General features: G+C 38.1%; 1 protein-coding gene across 1 annotated transcript; it reads right to left on the reverse strand.

The window, feature by feature from the left end:
• Positions 1-3,485: 3,485 nt before the first annotated feature.
• STX7 (syntaxin 7) lies at positions 3,486-27,668 on the reverse strand. Its single transcript, XM_042895305.1, has 9 exons — positions 27,528-27,668; positions 14,893-14,962; positions 12,848-12,938; positions 11,016-11,153; positions 10,228-10,280; positions 9,431-9,521; positions 8,164-8,236; positions 7,433-7,515; positions 3,486-4,895 (listed from the first exon to the last, which is right to left on the reverse strand). The coding sequence occupies exons 1-9, from the start codon at positions 27,607-27,609 to the stop codon at positions 4,803-4,805; spliced, it is 774 nt and encodes a 257-aa protein (XP_042751239.1). The 5' UTR covers positions 27,610-27,668; the 3' UTR covers positions 3,486-4,802.

The following is a 27,668-nucleotide window of genomic DNA, read 5'->3' on the forward strand; positions in this document are numbered from 1 at the left end:
TCCTGCCCTTTTCCAGGGATACCACTGTGGGTCAGCAGTGGGAAAAAAACTTCTGTGTCAGTGGACAGCTGCTCATTGCTGCAGAGACCACTCCTGGAAAGATTAAGATTCACAGTTCTCTGCTCGATTTACAAACTAATTTATCAACTAATAAAAGTCATGTAGATTGGGGACAAATATTCCAGCTTCTGTATGCTTAAAATTCTCCTTTCACTATTTTAAATAAAGACTGCTTTGCTAAAGACATCAAAACTAAGTATGACGCAGAATAAGACTAGCCTTGATGTGTTTTTGTCGCCTTACAAAGACAGTTTAAATCTACTTTTTAATAAGCATTTCTAATCTTCCCAGCTTCTTCAACCTAATTCTCTCTGACAACACAGCGGCTGGTCTGCATGATTGTATTTATGTATTCTTCATCTGGTTGAATAACAGCTGTCAGGGAACAGACAATGATATTTCTTGCTACTTCAACGATGCTTTGTGGCACTGAAGTACTTGAAGAAAGAGACACAAAGGTTCTCTTTCGCTAAGCTTCAGGAAGCTAATTTTGGGTTTCCAGTTCCTCCATGCAGAGAGAACATTCAGGCTGATGTGAGGGTGGTGGGAGCATGCAAGATACAGATTATTAGTAATATATTTAACTATCCTTTCTGCAAGCTGCTTCCTAACGTTCTCCCCTAAAGCAGAAAAGATGTGTCAGCTTGTGCCTATTCACCTTTTGCAGATGAAGGTCTACCCTGCAGGCAGAGGGCACGGGGCAGCTGAAGCAGTGGCCCACACAGTGGCTCTGAGTGTAGTCAAGTCCTCTCTCATAAGCTCCAAGCAATTTTTTGGTTTGTTTTTGTTTTGAGTAAAGACAAAAAGCTGTACTATCATTTGGACTTCCTGGATTATTCAGTTTGCATCTTCCTTCCCATTCTTATTACTACAGGGTTATTCTTCAGACTTCAGCATGCATTGCCAAAGAGCAAGTGTTTTCTGCTTAAATGTTAAAGGAAAACATATTCATAAACCAGTTCAGGATGAATCTTGAAAAACATAGGAGGGAAAGTGAACAGTGCTACTAGCAACTTTTTCTTTTTTTAAAAAAATATAAGATTTTAAAATTATATACTGATAGGTTTGAGAATGTTACTTTGTTAAATAAAGCTCCAATTGCAATCTGATTGTCTTATGCTGACAAACCTTGTATTTTCTAGGTATTTTTTTTCTTCTATCAGAAACGCCTCTATCAGCAGTAGTACCAGAAAAATTCTGTGTTTGTGGGCAGAGACATGCTTATAAAGGAACAGACACTATGACTATTTCTTCTTCAGAGTATTCTTATCAATAAATGGGATAAATCCCCTTTGCCCTGAATACTTCCCTAATATTTGGAACAGGAACAAAATAATCGCAGCTGAGTTTACACCTAATCATTCAAAATTGCCAGAGGGAGAAGTACACCATCCATAGTCTAAATAGCAAGTTATGACATCATTTACTGCTCTTGTGGTATTCTACTTGAGAGAACACAAATTGTGTTTTGAAAATGAACATTTTGTTACTCTTCCTGATTGTTTCTGGGCTCATAGAGCTCTTTATTGTTATGAAAGCACTTGGATTCTTTTATCACTGAATTCAATTAGGTCACACAGAGAATTAAACAAATGCCCTATTATCTGCAGGCTTCACAAGCAACATCAGAGACACACACAAGCACAAAGATGTCTGAAAGCTGATGAGTTTCAGGTATTTATCCTTGCAACATTATGTTGCAACAGCATCTAGGATGGCTCTGCAGGTAGGCACCTCATCAGAGAATAATTACGCCTCACCACACAGCAGCTTTGGTTATGATGCTTGTGTTTAATTGCAAACTGAAAAAGAAAGCTGCATGCTATGCACTTAAGCATCACTGAGCACTGTAGGTACAGCTAAGAAACAAAGCCATCAGATGCTGATGTATAGCAAAACAAGAGCTTTCTGCTCTTTCCTCCCTCAAAAATCATCTGCTCCTGAAAACATCAAAAATGTTCACCCAGAACAACTAAATAAAAGCAAAGCAAGTCTTTTCCAACATGATACTCAACAGCACAACTGATCTTTGAAATAGCCCAAATTAGTGACCAGCTGCAAAGGTGTTTGGTCTTTCAAACATCTAACAGACATGTTATGCCCTCCTCTTTCTCTGCTGTACCTTTTGATCCCTTACTGCCAAGACTAAAAACTGTTTTGTGATTTCAAATTATTTTGGATGTCCAAAACCTAACCCTCATTTCTGATATCAAACATTTGCATGGAGTTTGTGTGTGATGTAAGAAGACTTAGATATGAAGTCTGATGATATCATACACCCTGTTGATTATCAAGAACAATTTCCAAGGGGGAAAGGTGCAGTGAAAAACAAAACAAAACAATCCACACTACCACAGAATCTTTAAAGAGTTGTCTTACCCTGTGATTTTCAGCTCTTTGAAAAAGCAGGAAAGAACAGAGAGGCACCCCTGGTGCCTGGGTTAAGATAACTACAAAAGAACTATTCTTACCAAGTTCCTTCAGTAAAATGAAGAGTGCTTTCATTGCATTTTTTTTTTTTTTTGGCCTCGCTAATCTCACATACTGATGGATAATTTCAAACAGCCAAAATATTTCTTCTAAGAACACTGATTCATGCATGTTAAATCCAGCTGTTTTTTTTTTTTTTTTTTTTTTTAGGTTCTTTACAACTATCAACATTTTCTTTAAATACTTGGAAACTGCATTTTGATTAAGAGTGCAAATATGTACATGAGGGAAAAGGCAGAAAGAGAGTGACTCCATTAAGAGCAATTTAAAGAGGGGTATTTATGGCTCTACCCTCCCTCTTCTACTCCCCCCTCCCAGGGTTTACATGCTAAATACAAAACAAAGCACATAACACTTTGTGCCTAATCAAAGTATTAGCATCACTAATTGGTAGCATTACCATGGCTGGCACTAGCCTAAAGTAAATTTGATGGTTATTTAACAAGAAAGGGTATGTAGAGTCCCAGCTTTGCACTCAGCACAAAGGCAGTCACATGAAAACTGCAGCTGAGACCTCAACACAAACATCCATACTACAACTTACTTGCAGTCTGAGAAGTTTTCTATAGGCTATAACCATGCAGTTCTTCCTCCCTTGCTTTTGGGATCCAAATACATCAGCACGAGTCTCCTTCCCACACTATGGATTCCTGTCTCTGTGCCAAAGGATAACTTAACATCTGTGCCACCCGAAATACAGAGTAAAGCAACCTGTTCTCCTTGTTTTCCTAAGGCTGGAGTCACAGAGGTGGGGAGAAAAGATCCAAGAGAGTTTCCATTAACAATATGAATATTAGCACAGGAACAGCAGAAGAGCTGAAATTCTCTCTATTCTAGACATACCAGCAATTTACATAAAGGGAAAGACAATACTTATGCTTATATAGACAGATTCTGAAAAGGAAAAAGAAAAAAAACAGTACTAGAAAAAAATGTACTCTTTAAAAGACCTTTATTTTGGTTGCACAGTTACAATTCTGAAGTCCATCTTTGCTTAGATTGTTTCCAAACATTTCATAGTTCACCATGTAAACAGTGCATTCTCTATCAGCCTAGTGTACAAGAACATTATAAAATACAAATTGACTTTTTTCATCTGTACACTTTCCAGATTAGTTCATCAACATCAATTACAAATGCAAATAGATTTATTGGCAAAAAAAGTGTTTGGTTACATTTTTAATATATTAGTACAAAATGGCACAAAAGAAAAAAAGGTCATTTTAAAGGCTATAAGCATCAGAATTCTTAAGCAGTTTGAGTAAGTTCAACTGATTAAGAACTTGTTTTCAAATACCACTGAACTTGGAATTTAATTTGTAATCTTTTCTTCAGATGTATGAAAGACCTCACATACAAGTTTGGATCTGCTCGTGGAAACTGAATCGTAGCAGTTTCAGAACAGTAACATTCAAGTGCAGTTAGGAAGCTGGGAATTTCTATTCTTCCCAGTAAATTTATGAATTCACAGATTAGAGCTTACTTTCATCTAGCCAAGCTCATTGATAAACACTTCAGATGCAAAGATACCAGGCATATGCACATAACACTTTATTTCTTAATGGAAAAACTCAAAGAAGAAATTCAAATAATTATATCATCCACCCTATCTACTTTTGTAGAGTCTTCCAGGCTTAACCAGAGTTAACGCCAGATAGAGATATATGAATCATCTGAAAGATTAGAGGCAAACTGAAGGCTTAATTTGAAGACTTCAGTTAAAAAGAGTTCACACTAACTTCACGCCTATGTCTTAATTTTGAACCACCCATATCAAATGGGCAGGTGGGTGAGATGGAAGAGAAAAAGAAAGACATTACTAGCTTAAAACTAAATTCCAACTTGTGAATTTATTGCCTCAAGCAACAATTCAGGAGTTTGTTTTGGCAACAACATTTAGCAGTATCTCAGTGATAATCCCATCCCACTCCCCCTTCCTTCAAAACAAGTTATCAAGATTTTGATTAATCTCCTAACCCTTAAAAGGATTTTAAGTTAAGTTAACGGAACAGTATATGATGCTGACTGGTTTTACTGGTAAGACAGCACTCACGTCCAAGAGAGCAGGCAGTTACGATATGACTGAGAAAGTTACTTCTCAAGTTAAAACAAAAGTCTCATAAAAAAAAAAAGTGAGTGTGATGAAGTACAGAAAAACCATCATTTTTACTGAGCTTCATAATGAGCAAACCATTACCATAGAAGTTTTGTTTCATAATTTAAATATCAATTGCAAAGCTTTCTCTAGAGACTTATTTTAGAGAAAACCATAGGACGATTCCAAGAATCAGTGCTCCAATAGCAAGTATACCAATGAGGATGCACATCTTCTTTCGGGATCTTTGCTGTAAGAAAGGAAAAAAAAAAAAAAAAAAAAGCTGATTGAAAACTGCATCACAAGATCAAAAAACAACTCAAATGTTTTTATGACCCTACTACTTGTGAAATCTAAATAACGTCCTTGCAAACAAGTCATATAAAGTTATTCACGGAAAGAATAATCCATGACTTAATTTTCTTGCTGTATTAATCAACAAAAGGATTTTAGTAGCATTTCCTGGCTCAAATAACAAACTAATGAAAAAGAATGCAGCAACATAATGAATGTACTTGAATATAACACTAGGGAAAGAAAATACTTGAAAGCAGATGGCCTTGTACATAGGAAAAATCAATCTGCACAGAAGAGGAGGTAGAAATGACCTTCTCTGAAAAAAAAATTAAAAAGTGTAAATGTATATACAGAAGTCCCAAATTACTCATTTTTAGACTTCTGCAAGATGGACTTTGCATCAACTCACAGTTACTTTAAAGTTGTTTTTGTGATGTTTATTACATCCAAATTGCTCTTAAAGAAAAACAAAACACAAGATTAAAAGACGTAAGTTCTAAGATGTCATTATAATACACTGTAAGTTAAGATCGTGTCCAAAACTTTCAGATCTCCCACAGAGGTTTGTAACTTGAAATACCAGAGCAACCACAACTAGGAACAGATTCTCATCCTTTATCTCAAGCAGAAAGAAAGGAAATAACACACTCTACTAGTGGTTTTGCAGGCTTTTGCTAATAGCCAAAGAATAATTACACGCAAATCTTGGGAATCTAGTTTACAGCTCCAGAGTTCTGCAAAGCTCTGCTCTCCTTTTAGCAAAGATTTATATCACTGCTTATGTTGCTTGTCCTGTGGGACTACATCTGTGCCAGTTCCTCACTGGGGCAATATGGTCTCTGCCCAATACCATGCAGACCATCAAGCTTCTTTCTTAGATATTCTCTGCTGCTAGTCTTACATATTCTCTGCTGCTAGTTTTGCTGACTCCTCCCATTTTCAAGCTGAGATTTCTGCCCCTTAGCTGTTTAATCACTTTGCTTGCTAGCACTCAACTTTTTATTAGGGTCTCCTTGCTGCCAGATTGTCTCAATTCTATCAGATTGTTTCCCTACAACTCTTACTACTCCCGGTTTCTTCTTTTTTCATTCTTGAGCACCTTTTACCAACACCACATTACAGTCAAACACTTGCTATCTAACATTACTTAGGCAAGGTAATGGAATAAAGACATGGGCATCTTATTTCCTTATACACTCGATGATCATTTCTACAAGTATAAAGCAGTGGCAATAATGGGGGAAAGAAACAGAGCAGCCAAGCCTAGCTTTGACCCCAACAGCTCTGCTCCACAAACACATTCCACAAGGCAAAGGGATAGTGCATACATCCACAAAAAGGAGTTGTGAGAGCACTAACCAAACCCAGTTCTCACTAGGATGCCTAAGCTTCTACCAGCTCCCTAAGCGGGTCAGAGCACAGATATATTAAATGCTTTTTCAAGTACACAGCACAAAACTGAGCTTTCAAGCAATGGCAACTTCAAATCAATCCAACTACACAGTCCTTCCTAACACAAGCAAGCTCAGCTGAGTATTCAGTCTCTGCTGTGATACATATGAAACAGGAGCTCATCAAAAACTTGATAACCTTGAAGTTACCCAACCCTTCCTCTTCAAGATGAATCAGCACAAAGGTTTTCATGTTAAATTTCAACCCCAAAACTGACACCTTCCAAAGAAAATTTTGACTGCTGCTATTTTTTTTTTTCTTCCTGAATTTTGTCAGTATCAAAATAGCCATCAGTCATACTTAATGGTGGGTTGTGCCAATTACTGCCACTTAGCATACAGTTTGAGGACACATCCACCCTTTTTCCCTCCCACTTCTGAAATCAGCAAGTAATCCTTCAGACATTTTGTCATTGGTTTACCAACCTGGTTACTGTTAATACACATAAGAGGATTAATTTTTTTTTTTTTAATCTACGGACTAATTTTTACTAAAGACGGAAGACATTACTTATAAGATTATTTATAACAAGTGCCAAAAAATTAGAAAGAAGTGGCATTAAAAGGTCTTTTCAAAGGGACTTTTCATCAAAAAGTTTGAGAGTTTGAAATGCATTTTTTGCACCACGGCAGCAATTAACAGAAGCTAGACATGCTCAGTTTTGAGATGATGTTGTACAGTAAAAATTGATGCTGGTACACCTTCCAAAGACCTTCCAAAGACCTCCATAATCTTCCAGTGATCTTTAAAGACTCACACTTCACCTTTCCTTCTTGAGCTGTTAAAAGAACTCCTTTCAGTCCTAGGTAACAGTAAAATTCAAGGTGATCTGAGACAACCTAGATAGCTCTACATGAAACACAAAGCTTTCAGAACTTGCTCTCCCTTCCCCCCCCAAGGTGACCCATCCAAGTCTAGGAAACACTTTCAAGAGAGTCCTCAAGATCTGAAAAAAAGTCAAATTCTGAACTGCTATATTAAATCAGGACTACTGAGAAAGGACACTTAGACATAACTGGCAGCAGACATTGACATTACCTGGTAGTTTGCTGCTCTTGCCAACTGCTGGTTTGCTTGTTGCACATGTACTTCAGCATTTTCCACGTTAGCTTCTATGCTATCTGTATTTTAAGAGGAAAGATTTCAAGCTTTGGTTAGTCATAAGCCAACTAAACGTTTGGAATACTGAAATACACTTGAGAGCAAGTGTGCCACCTGTCCCCTCAAAATGTTGGTTTTTTTCATTCACACCCAAAGTTCCATACCATGCATTATGGAAGCTGACCTTTCCTATACTTGAGTTCATTTCTGAAATGCTCAGGTGAAGTTCATGTCAGCAAAAATCCCTCTTGCTCTCAGCAGGGATGAGCCTTAGAAACTGACCAGAATAGAAACTTTCTCTTAGTAGTCTTCTGCCATTCAACTTGCTACTGCCTACCCTTTGCTCAGATTAACAAAAACAACAACTAAGATCTACGAGATCAGAGGAAACAGATCAAAACACCCCAAGAGGCAGAAATAGAATATGAACACACAATTCCAAAAACTACTGTTACATATTTTACGTACCTTAAAAGGACATAATTAAACATACATTTAAACTATATTTCTAAAATTATCTTCATGGATCCCCAGCTACCTCAATCTACCCATATTAAGTTGCACTTGATTTGCTTTAGCATTAACATTCTCACTAGAGGAATTTTTCCAGCAAAACCACTGCTCCCTACATGACGTAACTTTTCAGATAATATTTGAGTTGGGCTTACCTATTACATCGCCTTGCTCATGAATCATCATTCCTAAGTCTTTAAAAATTTCATTGATGTCCATAATATCAGACTGCAAGGAAACAATCATAACGTTATTTGACAGAGCATAACAAGGTATCTGTAAATGCATCTTAAAACACTACTCATTTTCCTCCTGAATATACACTCTTCACCCTACAAGAAAAAGAGAACTTTTAACATTAATCTGGAAGACTTTTTTGTACTTTGAGACAAAGTTTATTAAAATCGAACTAACTGAAGATGACTGTGCATGAGGCACAAATTCACATCACTTCAAAAACAGGATCCATCACTGCTGAAGGCTCTTCTACACACAAGCTTGTCTCAGTTTAAGTGACAGCGCAGGTTCGTGCCAACTTAGCTTAATAAATACCAATTTAAACAAAATGAATAAAAGTACATGTACAGAGTGTTTTGCACTAGTTTTAGGAAACACACTGAACACACAAAGGCCACAAAATTTACAGATGTGGCATTTATAATATAAAGCCAAGTCACTGAATCAGGATCACACTACCCTACTACTGTTTGGCTGCAATGAAGTTATACATGTCACATTGCCACTGCATGTATGATCTCAACTAATAACTGATAAATACTTAGTTCATTGTACGTGCAACATATGGATGGCAAGGGAGAAATTATCACAACAGCTTCTTTGTTGTTGATGGCAGAGATGTGGATTCCAGGTTGGCTGGAAAAGCTCACTGTGTCTTCATAGAAGTCTCCTGATGTCAGTATTTTATCACATGACATTGGTATATTCACAACTCAGTGCTAAATACTTCTAATTTTTTGACGAACCCTTAATTACAGAAGTTTGAATAAAATAGTGCAACTCTATTTCTGAAAGAAGTAATCAGAAAAAAAAAAGAAGAAAATACTCTTACAAAATTAAGAAGCTGAATGATTGGGAATAGCTGGGTAGGAAGGTACAGCCTTGGTTCAATTTATTTTTGAAAAAATAAAAAACAAATAATTGGCAACATTTTCCTCAGAATATTTTCTTGTTCCTCAATGAAATCATCTGAGATTAAACACATCAAAACATGGCTTTCACACATTAGATTTCTGATGTACATTTAACGTATATCACGTAAAGACAGTATTTGTAGAGTTGAAAAAAAAACTATCCACAAACAATTCCTAGGCCCCCAGGATTTATGCTAATATAAAACAGTTTTTTTCTTTGGCAGCATTAAGAGCATATTCTGAAATCTGCTGTGTAACTGTTTATGCCTACCTCAAGCTGCCTAATGGAAGATTCCCTCTCCTCAATAAGACGGAGATCATCCTCTGTAATTTCTTCATCTTGTACTTGTGCTTGAGGTTGACTGTCAAAGAAAACCAACCAAAGCCAGAATTGAACAGTTACCATATGGAATAAATTAGAATATGAAGAATAAGATGACAGCCAAACACGTATGGTACAAAGTTTACCAGTTAACAAAGCACACATTTTTAGCCCTGCATGCCTAGCCAAGAGACAAGACCTAACAATGCTATCTTTGATACAGGAAGCTGCTGCTATAGCAATCTGCACATAGCATTGAGTGAGCTGTTTGGAAATTCCAAGTAAATATGTAAGGACAAAATTTCATCTGAATTATGAAGTGCAGAGTTCAAACAGGCAAAGATAGGCTAACCAATATCAACAGAATCTGAGACTGAGATGCAGTTTTTGTAAGAGTGTAAATAACAGGAGATCCCAGTAAACAATGGATCAATCACAGTTTAACCATTTTACACTATACACAGGTTGGACTATGCTTACCTAAGTTTGGGTGTCCCACAGCCCAGATATGGACTTGGGTCAGCTTAAGAAGATGATTGAGGTGTAGGAAAAACAAAAAAAAAAAAAAAAAAGGGGGAGACAATGTGAAATGCTTGATTTTCATCCCATCTATCTCACTAAAAAGGCTCTTTTTCACTATTTCACTATGGAGGAAAGCTGCCAAAAAAACAGCAACTCTTCTCTGTAAGCAGTTTGTTTTTTTAAATTCTGAACTAGGTTAAGTTTTAATAAGAAATTCAGCCTACCTGTCCCAGGAGACGAGTGTTCCTTCTTTGTAGCTGTCTTCAGGAGCACCACCCTATGTGATCAGTGTATGGAAAAAAAAAAAAAAAAAGGTAAAAATATTATGGACCAGAAAGGAGCACTGTCAGCATTTCTATAATGAGTAAATATTACAAGGCTTATAAAGAAGTCAACTTGAAACTGAAACATGACTTAACATGTTTGTTCCTTGATTTTGCTTTTGCATGCATAAAGTTGAAATACACACAAAAACATTCAGCTCACTAAATACCTGTTGAAATTTACAAGTACAGTGACACGTACTTGGCACAGACTAAAAAGGCAAAATTGACACGCTAACATCTCAGCCTCCTCAGCGCTTCTCCACATCAATACTGCATAGATACCTGGCAAGGGATTCTTCCTGGTAGAAAAAGTCCTCATTTCTAAACGCCCAGAAAAAGAATTTCAAGATCACTAAAAACTGCTTCTGTAAGACTACAGTACAAACTCAGGTGCATTCTGTGCCTTCATGTGACCAAGGGGAAAAAAAAAAAAAAACAACAAAAAAACAGCTTTCAGGAGTTTTCATTACAACATAATTCAGCTTTAACAATAAAATGAACCGTTAAATTCAGCTGCATGGAAGTAAGCAAAGAAAGCCACTATGCTCATAATCATATTTTTACACATTCTGCAACATTTGGACTGAGATATAAGCTCCTGTAAAAAGCATTACAAAGGCATGTTTGAAACCACTACCACCACCACACCGTAAACAGAGCATAATAGCACATTTTCCAGTACTTACAGATATCCTTGAGCTGGCTCTTACTCTGGCTACAAAGTCTTTTTCTTTCTCAGCAGCTTGCCTTTGCAGCCTCTGAAAATTTGTGAGCGCTGTGGTGAACTCCGCTACAAGACGATCTTTCTGTATTTTCTTTTGACGCTATGGGAGAAGAAGTTTTACCAAGCCAAATGAGATCAGGCTTTTCAAGACTCGTCATTTCCAGACTACTCAATACTCAGGTGTACTCTTTTTTGTTTTTTTCTTCCCTAAATACTGTCTACAAAACCACTTGCGTGGACAAACCTACCCTTTCCCCTGGGATTACACAACTCTGCCACAATTTTAGAGATTTAAAGAGGAAACCAATGTATTTAGTTCATTTAACAGCTGAAAATAAGAAATGAGCAGGTCATATACAAGGCACCACGCACTGATACAGGGGAACCTGATTAATAAATTTAGTCTGTGGTTAAGTGTGAAACATCTTGATATTGCAAATTCTAAAATAAGCAAAGAAGAATGAATGAGGGGAATAGTGCTGAAAAACAAGAAACGAGCAGGGAAAAAGCTCTCCACATGTATTTTACATAAACACTGGAGATACATATTGAACTGCAACTAGAAACGGGTGCACACCCCTTCCAAATCCTTAGAAACTGTTAGAGAAATAGCTACTCTATCTTTCAAGTCTTTTTTTCTTTTTTTTTGAGGAAGATGCCAAGGAAGAAACGGCAATATCAGGTACACCAGCAAGCCTCAATTTTATTTCCCTAAATATATCCATTATACAAACTCTGTCTTCCAAATTTGCAAGAGGCCATAATTTGCCATTCATCAACCCAATGTCTGTGTATTTCATTGAGTGTTGTCTTTGATGAAAATGCTCATGATAAAAGGATTAGAATTAAACAGCAAAATATCCCACTGCCAACTTGTCAGCAACAAGGCAAAGAATAAAAAACATCTTTGACTCAACCAGAGGTTATGTACTAAGACCAAGTTCTAACTCTATTAGAAGTTCACAACTTAGCAGGCAGAGCTCACGTGGAACACAGCCTGCCATTTGAAATGAGTGTTTCAGGACAATTCACTTTCCTAAGTGCTCTTTCCTAACAAGTCACAGATCAGACGAATTGTCCAAGCAGCAATAGGCTGCATTCATATTTTCTGGGGTCCTATTGCTCTTTCCTTATTTAAGTCATGGATTTCATTACTATAAGAAATCAAAGGATGGAAGTTGAGAGCAAGCTAATGACAACAGCTACTTTGCATGTAAACTCCTGCATGTATTTCACACAAATCTGGGAAAGAAGCAGCTTAGAGACTGCACAAATTGTTTCAGTAACAGCTCTTGTCCATTCCTCTTAAGAAAAGAAAAGCTTGTGGACAAGATATAGCATATATGCTGATCTGAGTTATGCAGATCATACCCATTCTGCACAAATTACTTGGACAGTGTGCAAACAGATTTGGTCATCTGCCACATGGTTAAGGCAGGCAATAACTCCTGGCCACTGAAGAACTCAAGAGTACCTGGTGAGTCAAACTCAGCAGCAACACTGCTACAGATTACTGAGTGCCATAGCTGAGATCACAGGCACAATGCACTGTTTTGAGTCCTGCCTTCTCAGTCAAATTCCATCCTGATATTTAAAAACATCTTTGAAGCAAGTCTGGAGCAAAATATACTTGTGTAGTAATTGTTCCTGCCATGCAAATGTCCTGACTGACCAAACAGTGCTTACAAAGCCTGATGTAGAGTATAAAAAATAGGCATGCAGAACTGAAGACACTCAAATACTCTACATGAGCCAATATGATAGTCAAACAAGCCATGTTCTTTGGTTTTATACCTGTTCACTTGTTGCAGGCAAAGATCCAAACTCTTTAATGTATTTGTCAGTTTCTTTGGCAAGCTGGTTCGTGTACTGCTGCTTCTGTTGCCTAAAAGCAAATGCAAACCTTCATTAGAGACTGCTGGCTAATTTTGTTGATGTTTCACCAGTTCTCAGAAACACAGTGGTATTAAACACTCACTGAAGTGTACGATGCCATCCTTCTACTGTTCTTCACTGCAAAAACACGACAACAGATCACCATGGATTCCAGATGACATGGACACTAAAGGAATGTTTCTCAGTGTGACAGCACAACTACTCACCTTTTCCACTTTTTTCTTTTTGAGATACTGTAATTGTTTCCCTAAAGCACAGCAACAAGGTCCCAATTACTGTGAATAAATAAAGATGCCTTTCCATCATCTTTTTCAGGCTATCAATAATTGGAAAAAAAACACTCTTATTTTGTTAAGGAGTTCAGAATAACTGTATAAGGGACCAAGCTTCCTCCTGTATTGAAGAATATTGGGCCCGAAAATAATTCCATGAACATAATCCGTGATAGGCCAATTCCTGATAGTCACAGGGAAGCTTATCCAAAGAGATTTATATTCTCCCATGTTACAACAGCTGTGAACTTACCAGGAAAGTTTAATTAATTGCTTAAAAACTTAATAACTCAAATTGTGCTTTAAAAATACTTGTGCTCAGCAGCACTTCTATTTGCACTTTATGTTTCTTTTCACTTCTGCTATTACCACACACTTCCATTATGACTTTCATTTTTATTTTCTTTCCCTGGAGAAACTCTTTTTTTTTTTTTTTTTTTTTTTTTACCTGTTTTCACAGGCTGGAAAGCAATTAGCAAGCAATCAACATAAATAGTTGAAAGTAATCAAATAACTCTCCCAGACAACTTCAAACACAAAAGGAACGGCAAAACGTTCAGACCAGTGGAAAGATCACGGCTGAAAACCTTACGGAAATTTATCACATTAGCACCTTCGTAAATGGACGTAAATGGACAAGTTTCTAGCCTTTTTAGTTTTGAATTTATGCTTAGTTCTTGCCTGCTACTGCATAACTCACCTACATTGATCTTGATCTACTCCATCTTTAGCATGACATCCACCTGGATGTGGATCATATCTGGCTATTGTTATGATCCTCAAGCTCAGGTTATTATGAAGCAAGCTGGGAGTTTACACAAGATGAATACAATGCCTTTGGCTCAATACTTATTTCCTCCTACTACTCATTTTCATATTACTCCTACTGTGTGCAGCATTAGCCACAGTGAAGACTGACAACTTTCTCACCCATAGGGTTAACACAACACAATGGTTACTTGCATTTATGCTGCTGAGTTTTATGTGGTAAAGGAGGCTGATTTAAAAAAAAAAAAAGTCATACTGGTTCATCAGACTGTGCTGAGAAGTGGAGAGATGCTGACTGACATGTTCATGAAAGTCCATCTTCAGGAGATGGAACAACAAAGCACAGCATCCATGTTTAAATCTTATTTCATCTTGCTTTTTTTTTTTTTTTTTTTTTTTTAATTATTCCAAAAAAAAAAGGTTTTATTTATTTCATTTCCCCCTCAGATATTTAACAAAAAAAAAAAAAAAAAAAAAAAAAAAAAGACTCAATACATTCAATACATTATTTTGTGAAACTGATACAGTCAGATTTGAAGAGTTGACTGGAGAATGGGGTGAAGGGTTGAAGTAGGGTTTCTTATTTAAACAGCCATGTTGCTTTTTGGCCCTGTTGCTTTCCCTTTGCTGACATACAGAATAAGTTTTGTACACATATTGATACTGTAGGCAATGTATGTGTGCATGCCACCTAACTAGTGCACAAAGAGTATTCAAAATTAATTAAGAATAAAAAAAGGCTCCTCGACATGCAAATTTCAAACATTTCCCTATACCTGCCTTTCTCAGTGAAGACAAGCACCTTGCCTAAGGAAAAAACAAAAACAAAAACAACCCACATCTAATCATCTTCCTGGAAACTGTCTGCAATGGAATGAAATTATTTTCATGTGAAATACTCACAGCTGTTGCCTCAACTCATGTGTGTCCTGTGGTGTTCCAAGCTGATTTAGTATTCTCTGTATTTCGGCAGCTGTTTGTGAAGAGGGAGAGAAAATTTAGTGGTGCACAGACATTTCCAATATAAGTTCATGTTCTTTTGCTTAACAATTCTAAAACAAAAACAGTTGACAGAATGATATTGAACACTTTTTCTTTTTTTTTTAATCTCCTGAAAAGATTTCACTAAGAGATTCCAGAACAATTTGTAAATGATTTTGCCAACTCGAAGACAAAGCCCAGGATTTCTCACAAAGCATGAGAATATATTAAAGTATCTAAGCAGACACAGACAATTTAAAGGTTAGCATTTTAATGTAGTAAGTATAAATTAGGCCTTTCTATTATAATACTGTAAATTAGAAGCACAATTATTTTCTGGTTTAATCATATTTTCTCCATGCTATTTTGAAAAGCCATATGAAGGCCTGATATGACACTACTACACAAAAATATTTAAGAAACGAGGCAACAACAAAGCATTCATTGGCTTGCCATACATTAAAACACCAAAAATCAGGTTATCTAGATTTAAATTTTAATTATGAGATCCTTGTTGTCAATATGTACATCCTTTTTTAAAAGCAGAAAAACAAACCACTTCAGGGTTGTAAAAGTATTTCATAAAATAATTTCGAAATGCAAAAAGCAACACTTCAGCTGCACATTTGGGTTACTAAATTGACTGTCAGATGAGAAAGCAAGGGGAAAAGTGAACACATACTTCATGACATGCACTTAATCACATTACAAAACTAAAATTCTCTGTGTGCTCCATCTTGGTTCAACAGTCTCACATCTTTTAAAAATAAATAATATGTACACAAAATAATTTATTTTTGCTCAGCCTCAGGTAGGAGCCAACTGGTCTTCCTTGTACATGGTGCTCTGTGGTGCTTCCCAGGCAGACTGGTACAACACTCAGACATAGAAAACATAACAGAATAATAATATGCAGGATTCTTACTACACTGGCATACTATCCATTCTTCCAAATTCAGTTAAAATTACAGTAGAAGTCATTGTTTAATAATGGCAAAAACTACAAAGAATAGATACCATGGGAGGGATCTGCAACAGAAAGAATTTCAGTTACAAAATGCAACTACTCAGCATGCTGATAAAACTAGAATTCCTTAGAACATTTTTACTAATCAGACTCTACTATTTGTATCAAGAGGTAACAGCCTTAAGTTGTGCCAGGGGAAGTTCAGGTTGGATGTTAGGAAAAATATCCTCTCATAAAAAGAACAGGCTTTCTGGAGGTGTTCAAGAAAAGGGCAGATGTGGCATTCAGGCACACAGTTTAGTGGACATGGTGGTGATGGATTGGTGGTTGGTCTAGATCATTTTAGTGGTCTTTTCCAAGCTCCATGATTATATGACCCTATGATAAGAAGTCTCCAGTGAAACAGATATTAGATCTTCTACACTGCTTCACACAGCGCGGTGATCTTGATGACTGCTGCAGCCAGTTACTTTGCACATTTATGTAATGAAGATATTTTTAAAAATGGAAGAAGTTAGTCCTTGAGTCTTACACGAAATCAAAAATCAAATATCTCAAGACAGAAGGTTTTGAAGGAGTCACAAGCTGCTAAAAAATTAGTCAGAGAAACAGGAACTGTAAGATGGGCTTTGTGCAGCTTGTTCCTTATTCGAGTTGAAAAGCACCAAAACCTAAGTGAAAATTCTTCAATGCTTTCTACAGTTGAAACCTAATACCATCAGCTTTTCCCCAGGTGGAGGTCTGGTACTTGCAAAGGCCAAAAAGCTCTGTGCAGCCACCTCTACTTCAATGCTTATGCACAGCAGCAGCTTGAGCCCAGACATGCACAAGCAGCCACAAGTAGCCATAAATAGATATTTTGGTTAATTAAACCCTTTTTTTTCCCTCCAGTGTAATGCATCATTTTAAAATAAAATGTGTCTTTTCGTTGTTATCTTTTGAATTCAGAGTTAAGTTTTAACATACGTACAAAATTTCAGAATACTTTGCTTTCAGTTTTATTTGATAAAAGAAACTCTCCCCTCTGATTCAGGAGCCAAGGTCTTCATTTATTCTTTAAGTATTTTTACAAAGAGAGAAAAAAAATAAAATTAAAAAAAATAAAAAAAAAGCAATCTACAAGCACTCTGTTGAAATGTATTTTGCAGACAGAAAAGCTAGCATGCCTTACTGCCACCTAGAGACAGAGTTATTTCATTACAAATGAAGAAGTGAAAATGGTTTGACTCACACTTGAAAAGCTCTTGGAAACAAAGTCTATATTTAAAGTATTTTCATACCAGCTTACTTAGATACTTAGTATGCACCTGTAGGTCCACATCCTTTGTACTCCTTCACATTAATAAAAACACGTGATTGCATACACAGGCTTAAATATGCTAACGTGTTTCCTATATACTCAGAGATCTTTTTTTTTATTGCAGATTCTTTACTGCTGCTTCTACTCACGAAGAGATTTCATTTAAAACTATGAAACTACCTAAACTGCAGACACTTACCCAGACTCATGAACTTACACAGATGTATTGCTAAAAATACAATTTATAATAGGTTTTAAGACAGTACCGCCTGAAAGAAGGTAAAGCGTCTTGTTCCTTCAGACACACACACAGACCTTAAGAGAATTTGATTTAAAGCAAGAACTAACTTCAAAAACGTCTCAGATAAAAGTTAACATCCTTCCCCTTCCCCAACAGAAGGGCATGGTGGTGACAGCCCCGTTTCTTGGATTCACAGAATGATAAAGGTTGAAAACGACCTCTAAGATCATCAAGTCCAACCACCAACCATCCCCATCATGCCCACCGAACCATGTCCCTATTAGAGCATGTGACTTAAGGGCAGAAAACACAAATCTCTGTTTGAAGTTGGTCCCTTTTCCCCATTTTCAAACACCTGGAGGAAGGCAAACTGCTCCAATCCATGATCGATGCCATTCTGAGCTCCCTGACTTACAAACATCTCTGCTCTCTCGCTCCACAGCACCAGCTGGGAAGCACACAGTGGCCAGTCTTTGCACTGAAGGGGGAGAGTAAAACTGCTGGACACCTGGGAATACTTTCTGTAAGACAGAGGCCCCTACATTCTCTTCACTGCTGATCACAGCATTTATGTCTCCCCTGTTTCACCAGCCTTCTACCTCATGCAGGGAATTAAGGCTGGCAAATCAATGCATCTGGCTGCTTGTTAGATGCCTCATAATTCATCAGCAATGACACTCAAGTGTCCCAGAGAGCTGAAAGCACAGGCCAAAATCACAAAGCCATAAATACACTGATAATCACCAGAAGTCAAAGATCAGAAGACAATTTTGACTGGTTCCTAGGTGACCTCATCCCTTAAGGTTTTCCCTTCCTCACTTCCTGATTCTTCCAGCTTCCCACACCCTGTAGCAATGACAAGGGACTATGAAAACAAGAATAGCACTGCTGCCAGAGGTTCTCCCTGCTCTTCTGGGCACTACCAATCCCACAACAGAGCCTGTACAGATCTTGTGTGTGATTTTAAGCTCTTCCAGTGCAAAGTCTGACACTGTAGCTCAGGTTCCGCAGGCACGCAGAAGTAGCTGCTGGACTTTGCTCCAGAGCTGCAGAAGTATACACACTGTGTGTGCACAGATATTTTTCAGACCTCAGAGGTACACTAACTGATCAGGCCATCTCTGCAGTGGAGGTCAAAGTAGATGTTTGTGTATAATGACAACCAAGAGTTCTTTCAGAGCTTACAACATCCCCAAAGAAGCAGCACCTTGTCAGCTACTCTATCCAGATGTTTTCTTCAGGCAGCTACCATCTCATGCCAAAAATCTTACTTGTTCCATCTCTGAAAGAGTATCAGAAAGAAGCAATACCATATTGGTAAGAAGACTTTCATTCTTTCTGCAGCATTCCTAATCTGTACCACATAATATGTAACTATCAGCTGTTGAAAGCTATTTGGCTGCTCTCTGAGCAGTCACGTGCATGAGAACAGGTCAGACATGGTTAATGATGAGCCAGCAATTAAGAGCTAACCTGAATACCTATGGAGAGAATTAGTTAAGAGCCAGCTTGTGTTTGCTTTTACTATCCCAAACAGGGGATCCATTTACAAGCAGTGGATGCACTAAGTAAAGGGAGCAAAAACAAACAAACAAACAAACAAAAAAACGGCACAGAAAAGCCCTGCAATGCCTAATATAAAAGGGCCTAATTTTCTCTACAAGGGTTATAGGAGTAGTGAGATTTATGGTGGAAATACTTACTTTTAAAGAAAAATAAAAGTAGGGGTATTTAAGAAACATGCTCCTGTCAAATCTGCAGTATACAATATTTCATATATAAAAACATACAACATACTTGAAATATTGGATGCTAACTGGAGTAGTTCACTCACCTTCTCTGGTAGGGCTCAGAGATGTCCAAATACCACATTCATTCTTAGCATGACAAAAGAGAAACTGAGAATGGTCTTGATTCAGAACACTGACCCATAACTGTAGCTACAAGAGAGATGCTTTCCCAACTTACTATTGGCCAACTTCTCATATCAATCTCCCTTCAGCTTTATGTTACTCAGTTTAACATTCATAAAACAAACCCTAAAGCCTTCGATTGGCCATCTTCAGCTCATTGCAGCTTCACAGCTTTAGAGTGAAGTGAATCAACACACAGTCCAAACCGTTCGTAAGAAGAGGCCACAACACAGAAGTATGAAATTCAGGAAAAAGTATTTATTCAGTGCTGCTTATTGCCTCCTTGCAGCCTGGAACTCTCTTCTGTTCAGATCACACAAGATGGAATTATAGCAATGGAGCAATAATTTCCTTCTGTAGTGCAATCTAAGCCAGAACAATCATATCACCATATTTCATTGAGCTGCTATCAAATACTTCCACAGGAAATGCATGGGTGTGCATGGAAAAAGCACCAGCAACAAGCAACAAACAGGAGGTACCATACTAACAAAGAGGACAACAACCAGACAAGCTGGACAAGCAAGTACAATGAATTCAGTATTGCACAATAGCAACACCTGAGACTCATCACAGAAAGAGGGAGTACAGTTCCACCAGCAACTAGAGCTGCTCATCATTATTTGCTGCAGTGATGAGGGGTCATCCAATCCACCACTGTGTTTTGATGAAAAAGAGGCAGACGTGGTTTCAGTCACTGCATAAGGTTCAGTGCTTTTGACTGAAGCTGCACAAGACAGTCCTGGACTAACACTGTATAAAAGCTTACATGCAACAACATAGCACAGTGGCAATAAAATCAGCATATCAGGAGTTTTCTGTACAAGCCTAAGTAGCTCTTTAAAACTATCAGTACAGTTCACATTCACTAAAGATTTTAAACATACACCTCGCTACCCCTGCCCTAACAAGAGTAATAGCTCACCAGAACAACTAAATCAGGATACCACCAGTCAAAGTTGTTCCAATCTAATAAAAAGTGACCCTGCCCCTCCAAGAGGGTACCCAACTGCCATTTTCTAAGAGCCTGGTGATTTGGTTTCAGATGATTAAAAAAAATAAGTGCAATACATCAGTGTAGAGGAACAGTGAGGGTGACGGAGCACTGAACAGGCTGCCTAGGGATGTCGTGGAGTCTCCTTCTCTGGAGGTATTCAAGACCTGCATGGATGCCTACCTGTGCAACCTGCTGTAGGGAACCTGCTTTGGCAGGGGGGGTTGGACTCAATGATCTCCGGAGGTCCCTTCCAACCCCTACGATTCTGTGATTTCGAAAAACAGTACCTTAAGTATTTATGTAATAAAATGAGAAACGGGAGACTTGATTGGTACAAAAAGCAGGAAAACTAAGTCTCATACATTTTTCCGTTGGGTTTTATTAAAGCTTCTTACATTTCTTAATGGAATCATGCCTGCAAGTAACCAGAAAGAAATACAGGTAGCAATGTCTGGAGTTGAGGATCTGCCTTCAATTTTTTCAGTTCAACTGTAATTAGTTTATGCTAGTTTACTACCATCTCTAGTGGTTCATATAAAGAAGCTGTCAAGTGGGATTGAAGTACTGCTTGTTCTTCTAATGTGGATGTAGAGGACACTAAATGCATGTTAAGTGCATAATAATTGATCATGTGATCAAATGTTACAGCTCAGCTGAGGGGAAGTCATTAAGCCACTTTGTGTTTACATCCTAAATTCTTCCTGGCACCTCCCTGAAACCCAGTCAGAACATTTATCTAAAGAACTTTTGTTCTGTAAGCAGTGCATGATTCTTTAGAGCACAATAGCTGCACAAACACCATAAACCCAACCCACCCAAGCAAAGAAATTTTGTTCGCTATAAGGTGAGGCCAGTGACACAGGAAGCTTATTCAGGCAAAGACATTCAACATCATTGACTGGTCAACACAAGAAAGTAGCTATCACTCAGGGATACACTTGCTGTCAACCACTGACCTGGGCTTATTTGCAGGAGAGCAGCATACTGCATGTGAGCTTGAAGTATGTGATAGAGGGCTTCCTGGATAATCAAACTGCCATGCACTATCCTGTTTTCCTGACTACAGGGAGGATAATCCAACAGAATGAATGAGGTGCTTTAACTACCTTAGAGAGACTCTTAAAATTAACTCTAGACACAGGAAGGAACATGTTGATCCCTGTAGAAGAAAGACACGGAACTGCTGGAGCAGGCCCAGAGGAGGGCCACAGAGATAATCTGGAGCACCTCTCCTATAAAGAAAGGCTGAGAGAGCTGGGCTTGTTCAGCCTGGAGAAGAAAAGGCTCTGGGGAGACCGCACAGCAGACTGTCAGTATATAAAGGGGACTCATGAGAAAGACTTTTTACCAGGGCCTGTAGAGGATGAGGGACAGCAATTTTAAAGTGGAAGAGAATAGATTCAGGTTGGATATAAGAAAAATATTTTTCCACCATAAGATGAGACAGGGAACAAGGTTTTGTCCAGAACAATTGTGAATTCCTGGAAATGTTCACATCCAGGTTGGATGGTGCTTTGAGCAATCCAATCTAATGCAGAATATCTCTATCCACAGACTAGTCCCTTCCAACCCAATCTCTTCAGTGATTCTGGAAGAACTCTGACCAGATCCCTTCCCATCTCTGCTGCAAACAGAGGTTGTTCTGCAAAAATTATCTTGTCTGGATGAGACCATATATATGTTCCACCACTGAAATAAACAGTTGTTCACACACAACTGTATATGTCTCCGCTGGTCATCAGGCTATTTGCAATTGCACAGTGATTTTATAATTACTACTTACATTTCTAACAATACCATTATTACAGTCTCATCAAGCTCTACTTGCTTTAAAACCACACCTGTACAAAACTACACTTGAAACAGAAACAGAATAGATTCTGTTCTCATACAGGGCATGACTTTAACACCTCAGTGATCCCACTTACCATTATTACTTGGCAATCTCTATTCTTCTAAAGAATAATCACACAAATCTGTTAGAGATACAAACATGGCAGCAGATGTATTTCTCACGAATGTTTCAGACCACAGAGGGCACATATCAGAAGTCTAGTATTCCTCAAGGCTCAACTTATGTTTATGATTTTCTATAGTTACACAAATTGAAAGGAAAAGTCATACAATAGATGTAATTCAGCTCTGATTTTAACAACATTCAGTGAAGATATCAGCTTACAGAATGCTTGGGATTCAACAGAAATTGGACAAACTTGCTGTCACAGGAGAGGTATCACATGACAGAAGTATCACAGCAGTGATCTCTGCTGGTCGAAGCTGACCTTCAGGGAACACACTTGTTATGAATAGATGTCTGTGCTACCTTAAGAAACAGAAAATCAGGAGTTGGCAGAAAGCAGTGGTCCTTATGAGAAAGTCTCTGTTAAAGCCAGACAGACTCTCCCTAGCCATATGCAGATTTTGCCTACTGAATTATCATAACATATTTTTAAAATAATCTTTGCAGAGCACAGCTAGGCTGACTTTCAGTGTCCACAAACAAGTCAAATACACTATCACTGACCTTGCCAGAACTAAGCAAGGGTATTATGACATTGTACTGACTTTGCAGACATCACTGGGCAAAAGCTTGCCACATGACCTTTATAAACTGGGGATGGAGAGAGGGACAGTGGAGAAATATGAATACTTCGGATGAGTCATAGTGCACTCTGTAACTGCATGATTACAGTTTGTAGACCAGAAGACCCCTCAAACACTAAAACTGGGCATGATTTATCAACACCAGACTTGGTTGTGTGTTCTCTATCAAACCACAGCATATTGCTGTACTGCTTCTCAACCAACAGCTCCTAAATCCAGGCTTCAGATGTCAGTGGAGATGCAGTAATTATCGATGTAGCTTGCACTCTTGCTCTTCTTAGAGGATTTCACAGTCTTTGGTAGCCCCGTGCAAAAACAAACAAAAGGAGCAAAGTGAAACAAAGGCAATGACCCCCACGCAGGAGAAAGACTTGAGAAGAACACAGGGTTAGGAAAAGAAAAAAAAAAACACAACAAAAACACAGTGAACTATGTAATCTTGCAGAGTTCCTGTCACAGATTCACAAGTCAAATCTTTCCAGCTGAGTAGAAGGGGGCCCTATTATCCTAACCACATATTTCCTACTCTTACAGCTGTGAAATCATCCTTCTAAATGAACACAACCTCCATTCTGTTCCCTGCTGGGTACAACCTTTCAAACAAACTGTTTTCCCTCGTGTTGATACACACAAAGAACTAATTCTTTAAAATACAGAAACCTAACAGATTTCTAATAATTCTTCACCCTCACCTTTGCGTTTGCAGGAAGTCTGAAATTAACACACTCTAATCTTTTAAATTAGGCTTTTTTTTTTTTTTTAATTTATTTTACTCTAATCTTTCAATTTTCTGGATTTTCTTTTGTACAATTCAATGCATGCTCCTTACACAAAAATAAATCAATAAATAAAATCACAATGTGCACCCAATGCTCTCATCTTACACAGCATTCACTAGCATGGTAAAAAAAAACATGCCTGGCAGAAAAGTTTCTAAGGAGACAGGCCTTTGTTTGCCATTAAAAAAATATTTTTTGTTAGCTCATCTGATTTCTGTGCATTCCTCTTTCCTTGCTTATCTAGATGCAGTAAATAAGTGACCAACAGGAAGTATTCGAGAGTAATGCCTTCCTTCAGGATGCAACAAGTTATAGCAGCTTTCATTATGCTACCATAACACCAGTGAGTGTGTGACCTATGAAACCAAGTTCTGGGACTACTGCTCCTTTGACAAATACAGATAAAAATAACTTGATAACAGGTTCTCTATCTGCAAAATCCAGACATGTTGGAGCTCTATAGACTGTGTCATTCTTTATATACCATTCTCCATGTTCCTGTTCTTCATATTTAGAAAGTTAAGAACAGAACTCAATCATCTGTAAATCTATATTTCAAAAATCCCACACAAGGTGTATAATCTAAGTTTTCTAATCAGACATAAGACTGGCCTGGAATGAAAATCATACTCACTTAGGACCAGATTCCAGACAGAGGAAATTTCAAACCTGAACCATAAATTGTGCTCTAGTAACACAGCAATTTAGCAGCTATCTAAGCAGTGCCAAAGTGCACTACAGGCTTGTTGGTTCTTCTTTTTTAAATCTGAGATTTCCCTAGCTGTTCACAGTTGTTTCTCTCCCCAGATAACACAGATTCAAGATCAAAACATGGCTTGCAGACACGTGAGTATGCCCAGTGCAGCTGACAACACTGATGCTCAACACAGAACACTACAGCTCATTTAGGCATAGTGGTTCATGCCCCTCAGGTTTCATATTGCTGCTCATTGAAAAGTCACGTGAACTCTGAAAACATGAGGAATAAACAGGTCTAAAAGCCCAGCTCTGACTCAAAGACTGCTATCCAGCACTGGATATCAAGTAGAGCTTTGATTTTCGCAATCCCAGCAGTTCAATGTTGCAGTTTCAATAAAAGAAGAAATGCCCCAGACTAGCTCCCAAAATCTCAGTTCGTAGGTAACTTTAGCAGGCAAAATATGAATTTGCATCTCTTCAGGCCAGGGAAAGTAGGCTCCACTCACCAGATAATATTAAAACTGCTTGTTTCTATAGAAGTACTGGAAATGAAAAATAGAACAAGAATACTTGTTTTTAAAGAACAGCTGAATTTTTTTTTTTTATTCCCCATAGGACAGTCTAGACTTTGGGATCCTTAACACATCTAATGTGCGTTCCTGGCTTAAATTTCCAAGAGACCTTATATCTTTGAGATCTTAAAAATGACCTATCCAACACTCTCTTCTATCCAAAGCTCTGCCAGCCTATTACAGACAGCACTGACTGTTCCAGTTTACCAGGGGTTTGTTCAAGGCAGAATGGATCTACAACTCTTAACATGCCTTCAGCTGCACGGCTGGATCAACAGACAAATAAAATCCATTCTTTAAGAGAGTGCTAAGCCATCCCAGCTGTTACCTGATATAAATGGTGCTCTCTTTTAACACAGAACAGCTCAAAACAAAACCAATACTCTCTGTAAGTGACTACATTATTGGTCTGCTTAACCAGCACAGAGCTTTGTTAGCCAATAGCAGTGGATTAAAGAACAAGAAGTAAGGATCACGAGTACTAACATAATAGCAGCATCATGTGGGTGGCATTATGAAATGCTTGATATTTCATGTATGCTTTTTACCTTGTGTATATATGGCATTTAAAACCACTTCACAAGGAACCAAATCAAATTTATTACTTTTGGAAGGGCTACATAATTCAGCTTTGAAGTTGAAAAGTGCAACAGTAAATGTTTTTAATTCCAAGCAATGTTGCTTTCTTTAAAAATTCTGTATCATGAAATCTAATTCAGGAAGTTAATCTGTATTCTTCCACAAGTTAAAGGGACAGCTTCTAGCTGGAAGAACCAGTTCCTTTCAACTAACCTGTATCCCATCTATATCTGCGTAGAACTATTCAGCTTACATGTTAACAGAAGTGTGAATTAGTTTCAAGGGACTTCCCATAACATACCAGTAGTCTGAAACAAAATTCTCTCCTACTTCATTAATCTTGTTCTGAAAACCAGAGAATCTCCACAACTTCAGGCACTGGAATAATGGAGGTAATTGAAACACATTGCTCCATCTCACAAATACTAAGAACTTCTGTACAGAAGTGCAAAAGGGAAGCCAATAGCTTGGAAGCAAGAGTGTGGATTCAGGGTCAAGATTCCAATTTCTCTCTCCCTCCCCCTCTAAACAAGATCATAAAGGCATGTAACAGACACCTACTTAGCAGGCAGTAGCTCTGCGGCTCCCTAGGCTTGCAGGCTTCTCCCCATATGACCTGGAAGTTCCTATGGTTTGTAATCTTCCAACAAAAAAAACCAAACAGCTCCTGAGCATGGGAACAAACAGCTAGAAAGTGGCCAATCACTTAGAGAGGTCTATCCAGGAAACATGCTCCAGGAAACACTCACAGAACCCAGAATGGTTAAAATTCTGTAGGGTCTAGAGGAGAGAAAGGGTGGAATCCAGTTGTGCACCTAATGGTTCCTAAAAAATCATGTGGGTGGACTTTTTGAAGCCTGACCTGGTTTTGAAGCCATGCAGCAGTGTAGATAACATATCTGGACTCAGGTCTTGGAAAGGCAGAAGCACCTCTCTATTCCTTACTTAAGCATCCAAATTTCAAAAAGGAGGAATAAATTGCAGGTAACCATTGTAGCATGTCACTTTTTAACTACACCTTGCCAGCTTTCTTTTTAAGTCATACTCATCACAAGGAGAAAGGAAACACAATAGAAGCAAGAAAGTAGATGGAAGAGGCAGGATGAGACTACAGACTTACTGAGCACAAGATGACTAATTACGTTCAGTGACAGTGTTCACAATAGTCTGGTTTCAACTACTGATCTCACTTCATGGTTTTACCTAACAGCAGAAACTTACATCTCGGTGTCTGCCACAGGCTGCCAGCCTGGCTGTTGATGGCCAGCTCCCTTACGATGAAAAGGATTCTTTGCATGATTTGAGAAATCAATTTATATTTGCTGTTCATATAAAATAAACCTACGAAAATATAATGGAAAACAGAGAGAAGGGAAAAGGACTGAGAAGCCTAACTGCCCAAATTTACTCCTAACTTGAACGTCTCAGTTAGGTGGCTAAAATATCAGGTGGGATGAATCTAAGCACAGTATATTAACACTTGCATAATCTTATTTACATATCTAATATGTACTTCCAAGGGTGAGCTGCAAGGCCACAGCTTCTACCCCGATAAGCAATGAAAGCTCCAGCAAATATTTCATGCAATCCTTGCTCAGCAAACACTCCAACCCACGATCTTAAGGTGCCACACAACTGACCAGGACAAAATAGGCTTATTCCCAGCAGTCATCTTACTAACTATTCATTCATTCTGTGAATACAGCGTGATACTGCACTTCTCCCAGACACATCACACTTAACCACACATCTGAAGGACTCAGTCTGCTGCGTGGTATGCCACAAACCTGTCAAGTGGGCAGGTGAGGTCAAAGAGCGAATTACTATGGATGAACCTGCAAAACTAACCCAGAACACAGAGCATGGACACTGAAGTTTTGTATAAACATGCATAAATTCAACTTACAGCATTGCGTAATCTTCTGGATGTTAGAAGTTATGCGCTGGGCTAGTTGATTAGGATCCACCAAGCTGGCACTGTACGACATGGCTGGGTAGATTTGCTGTCAAAGTCATCCACGATGGGAATGGTCTCCACTTATTAAGG

The sequence above is a fragment of the Lagopus leucura genome, unplaced genomic scaffold, assembly GCF_019238085.1.
Source record: "Lagopus leucura isolate 7727_CA_CO unplaced genomic scaffold, USGS_WTPT01 Super-Scaffold_73, whole genome shotgun sequence".
NCBI classification, from domain to species: Eukaryota; Metazoa; Chordata; class Aves; order Galliformes; family Phasianidae; genus Lagopus; species Lagopus leucura.

What these genes read in the sequence shown, in the direction of transcription:
- STX7 (XM_042895305.1), bottom strand. Translation starts at nt 27,609, where the DNA reads ATGTCGTACAGTGCCAGCTTGGTGGATCCTAATCAACTAGCCCAGCGC. An exon ending in CCAGAAGATTACGCAATGCT is followed by an intron (nt 14,963 to 27,527) that starts GTAAGTTGAATT and finishes CTTCACAAACAG; the next exon opens with CTGCCGAAATACAGAGAATA. An exon ending in GAGCCAGCTCAAGGATATCT is followed by an intron (nt 10,281 to 11,015) that starts GTAAGTACTGGA and finishes CTGATCACATAG; the next exon opens with GGTGGTGCTCCTGAAGACAG.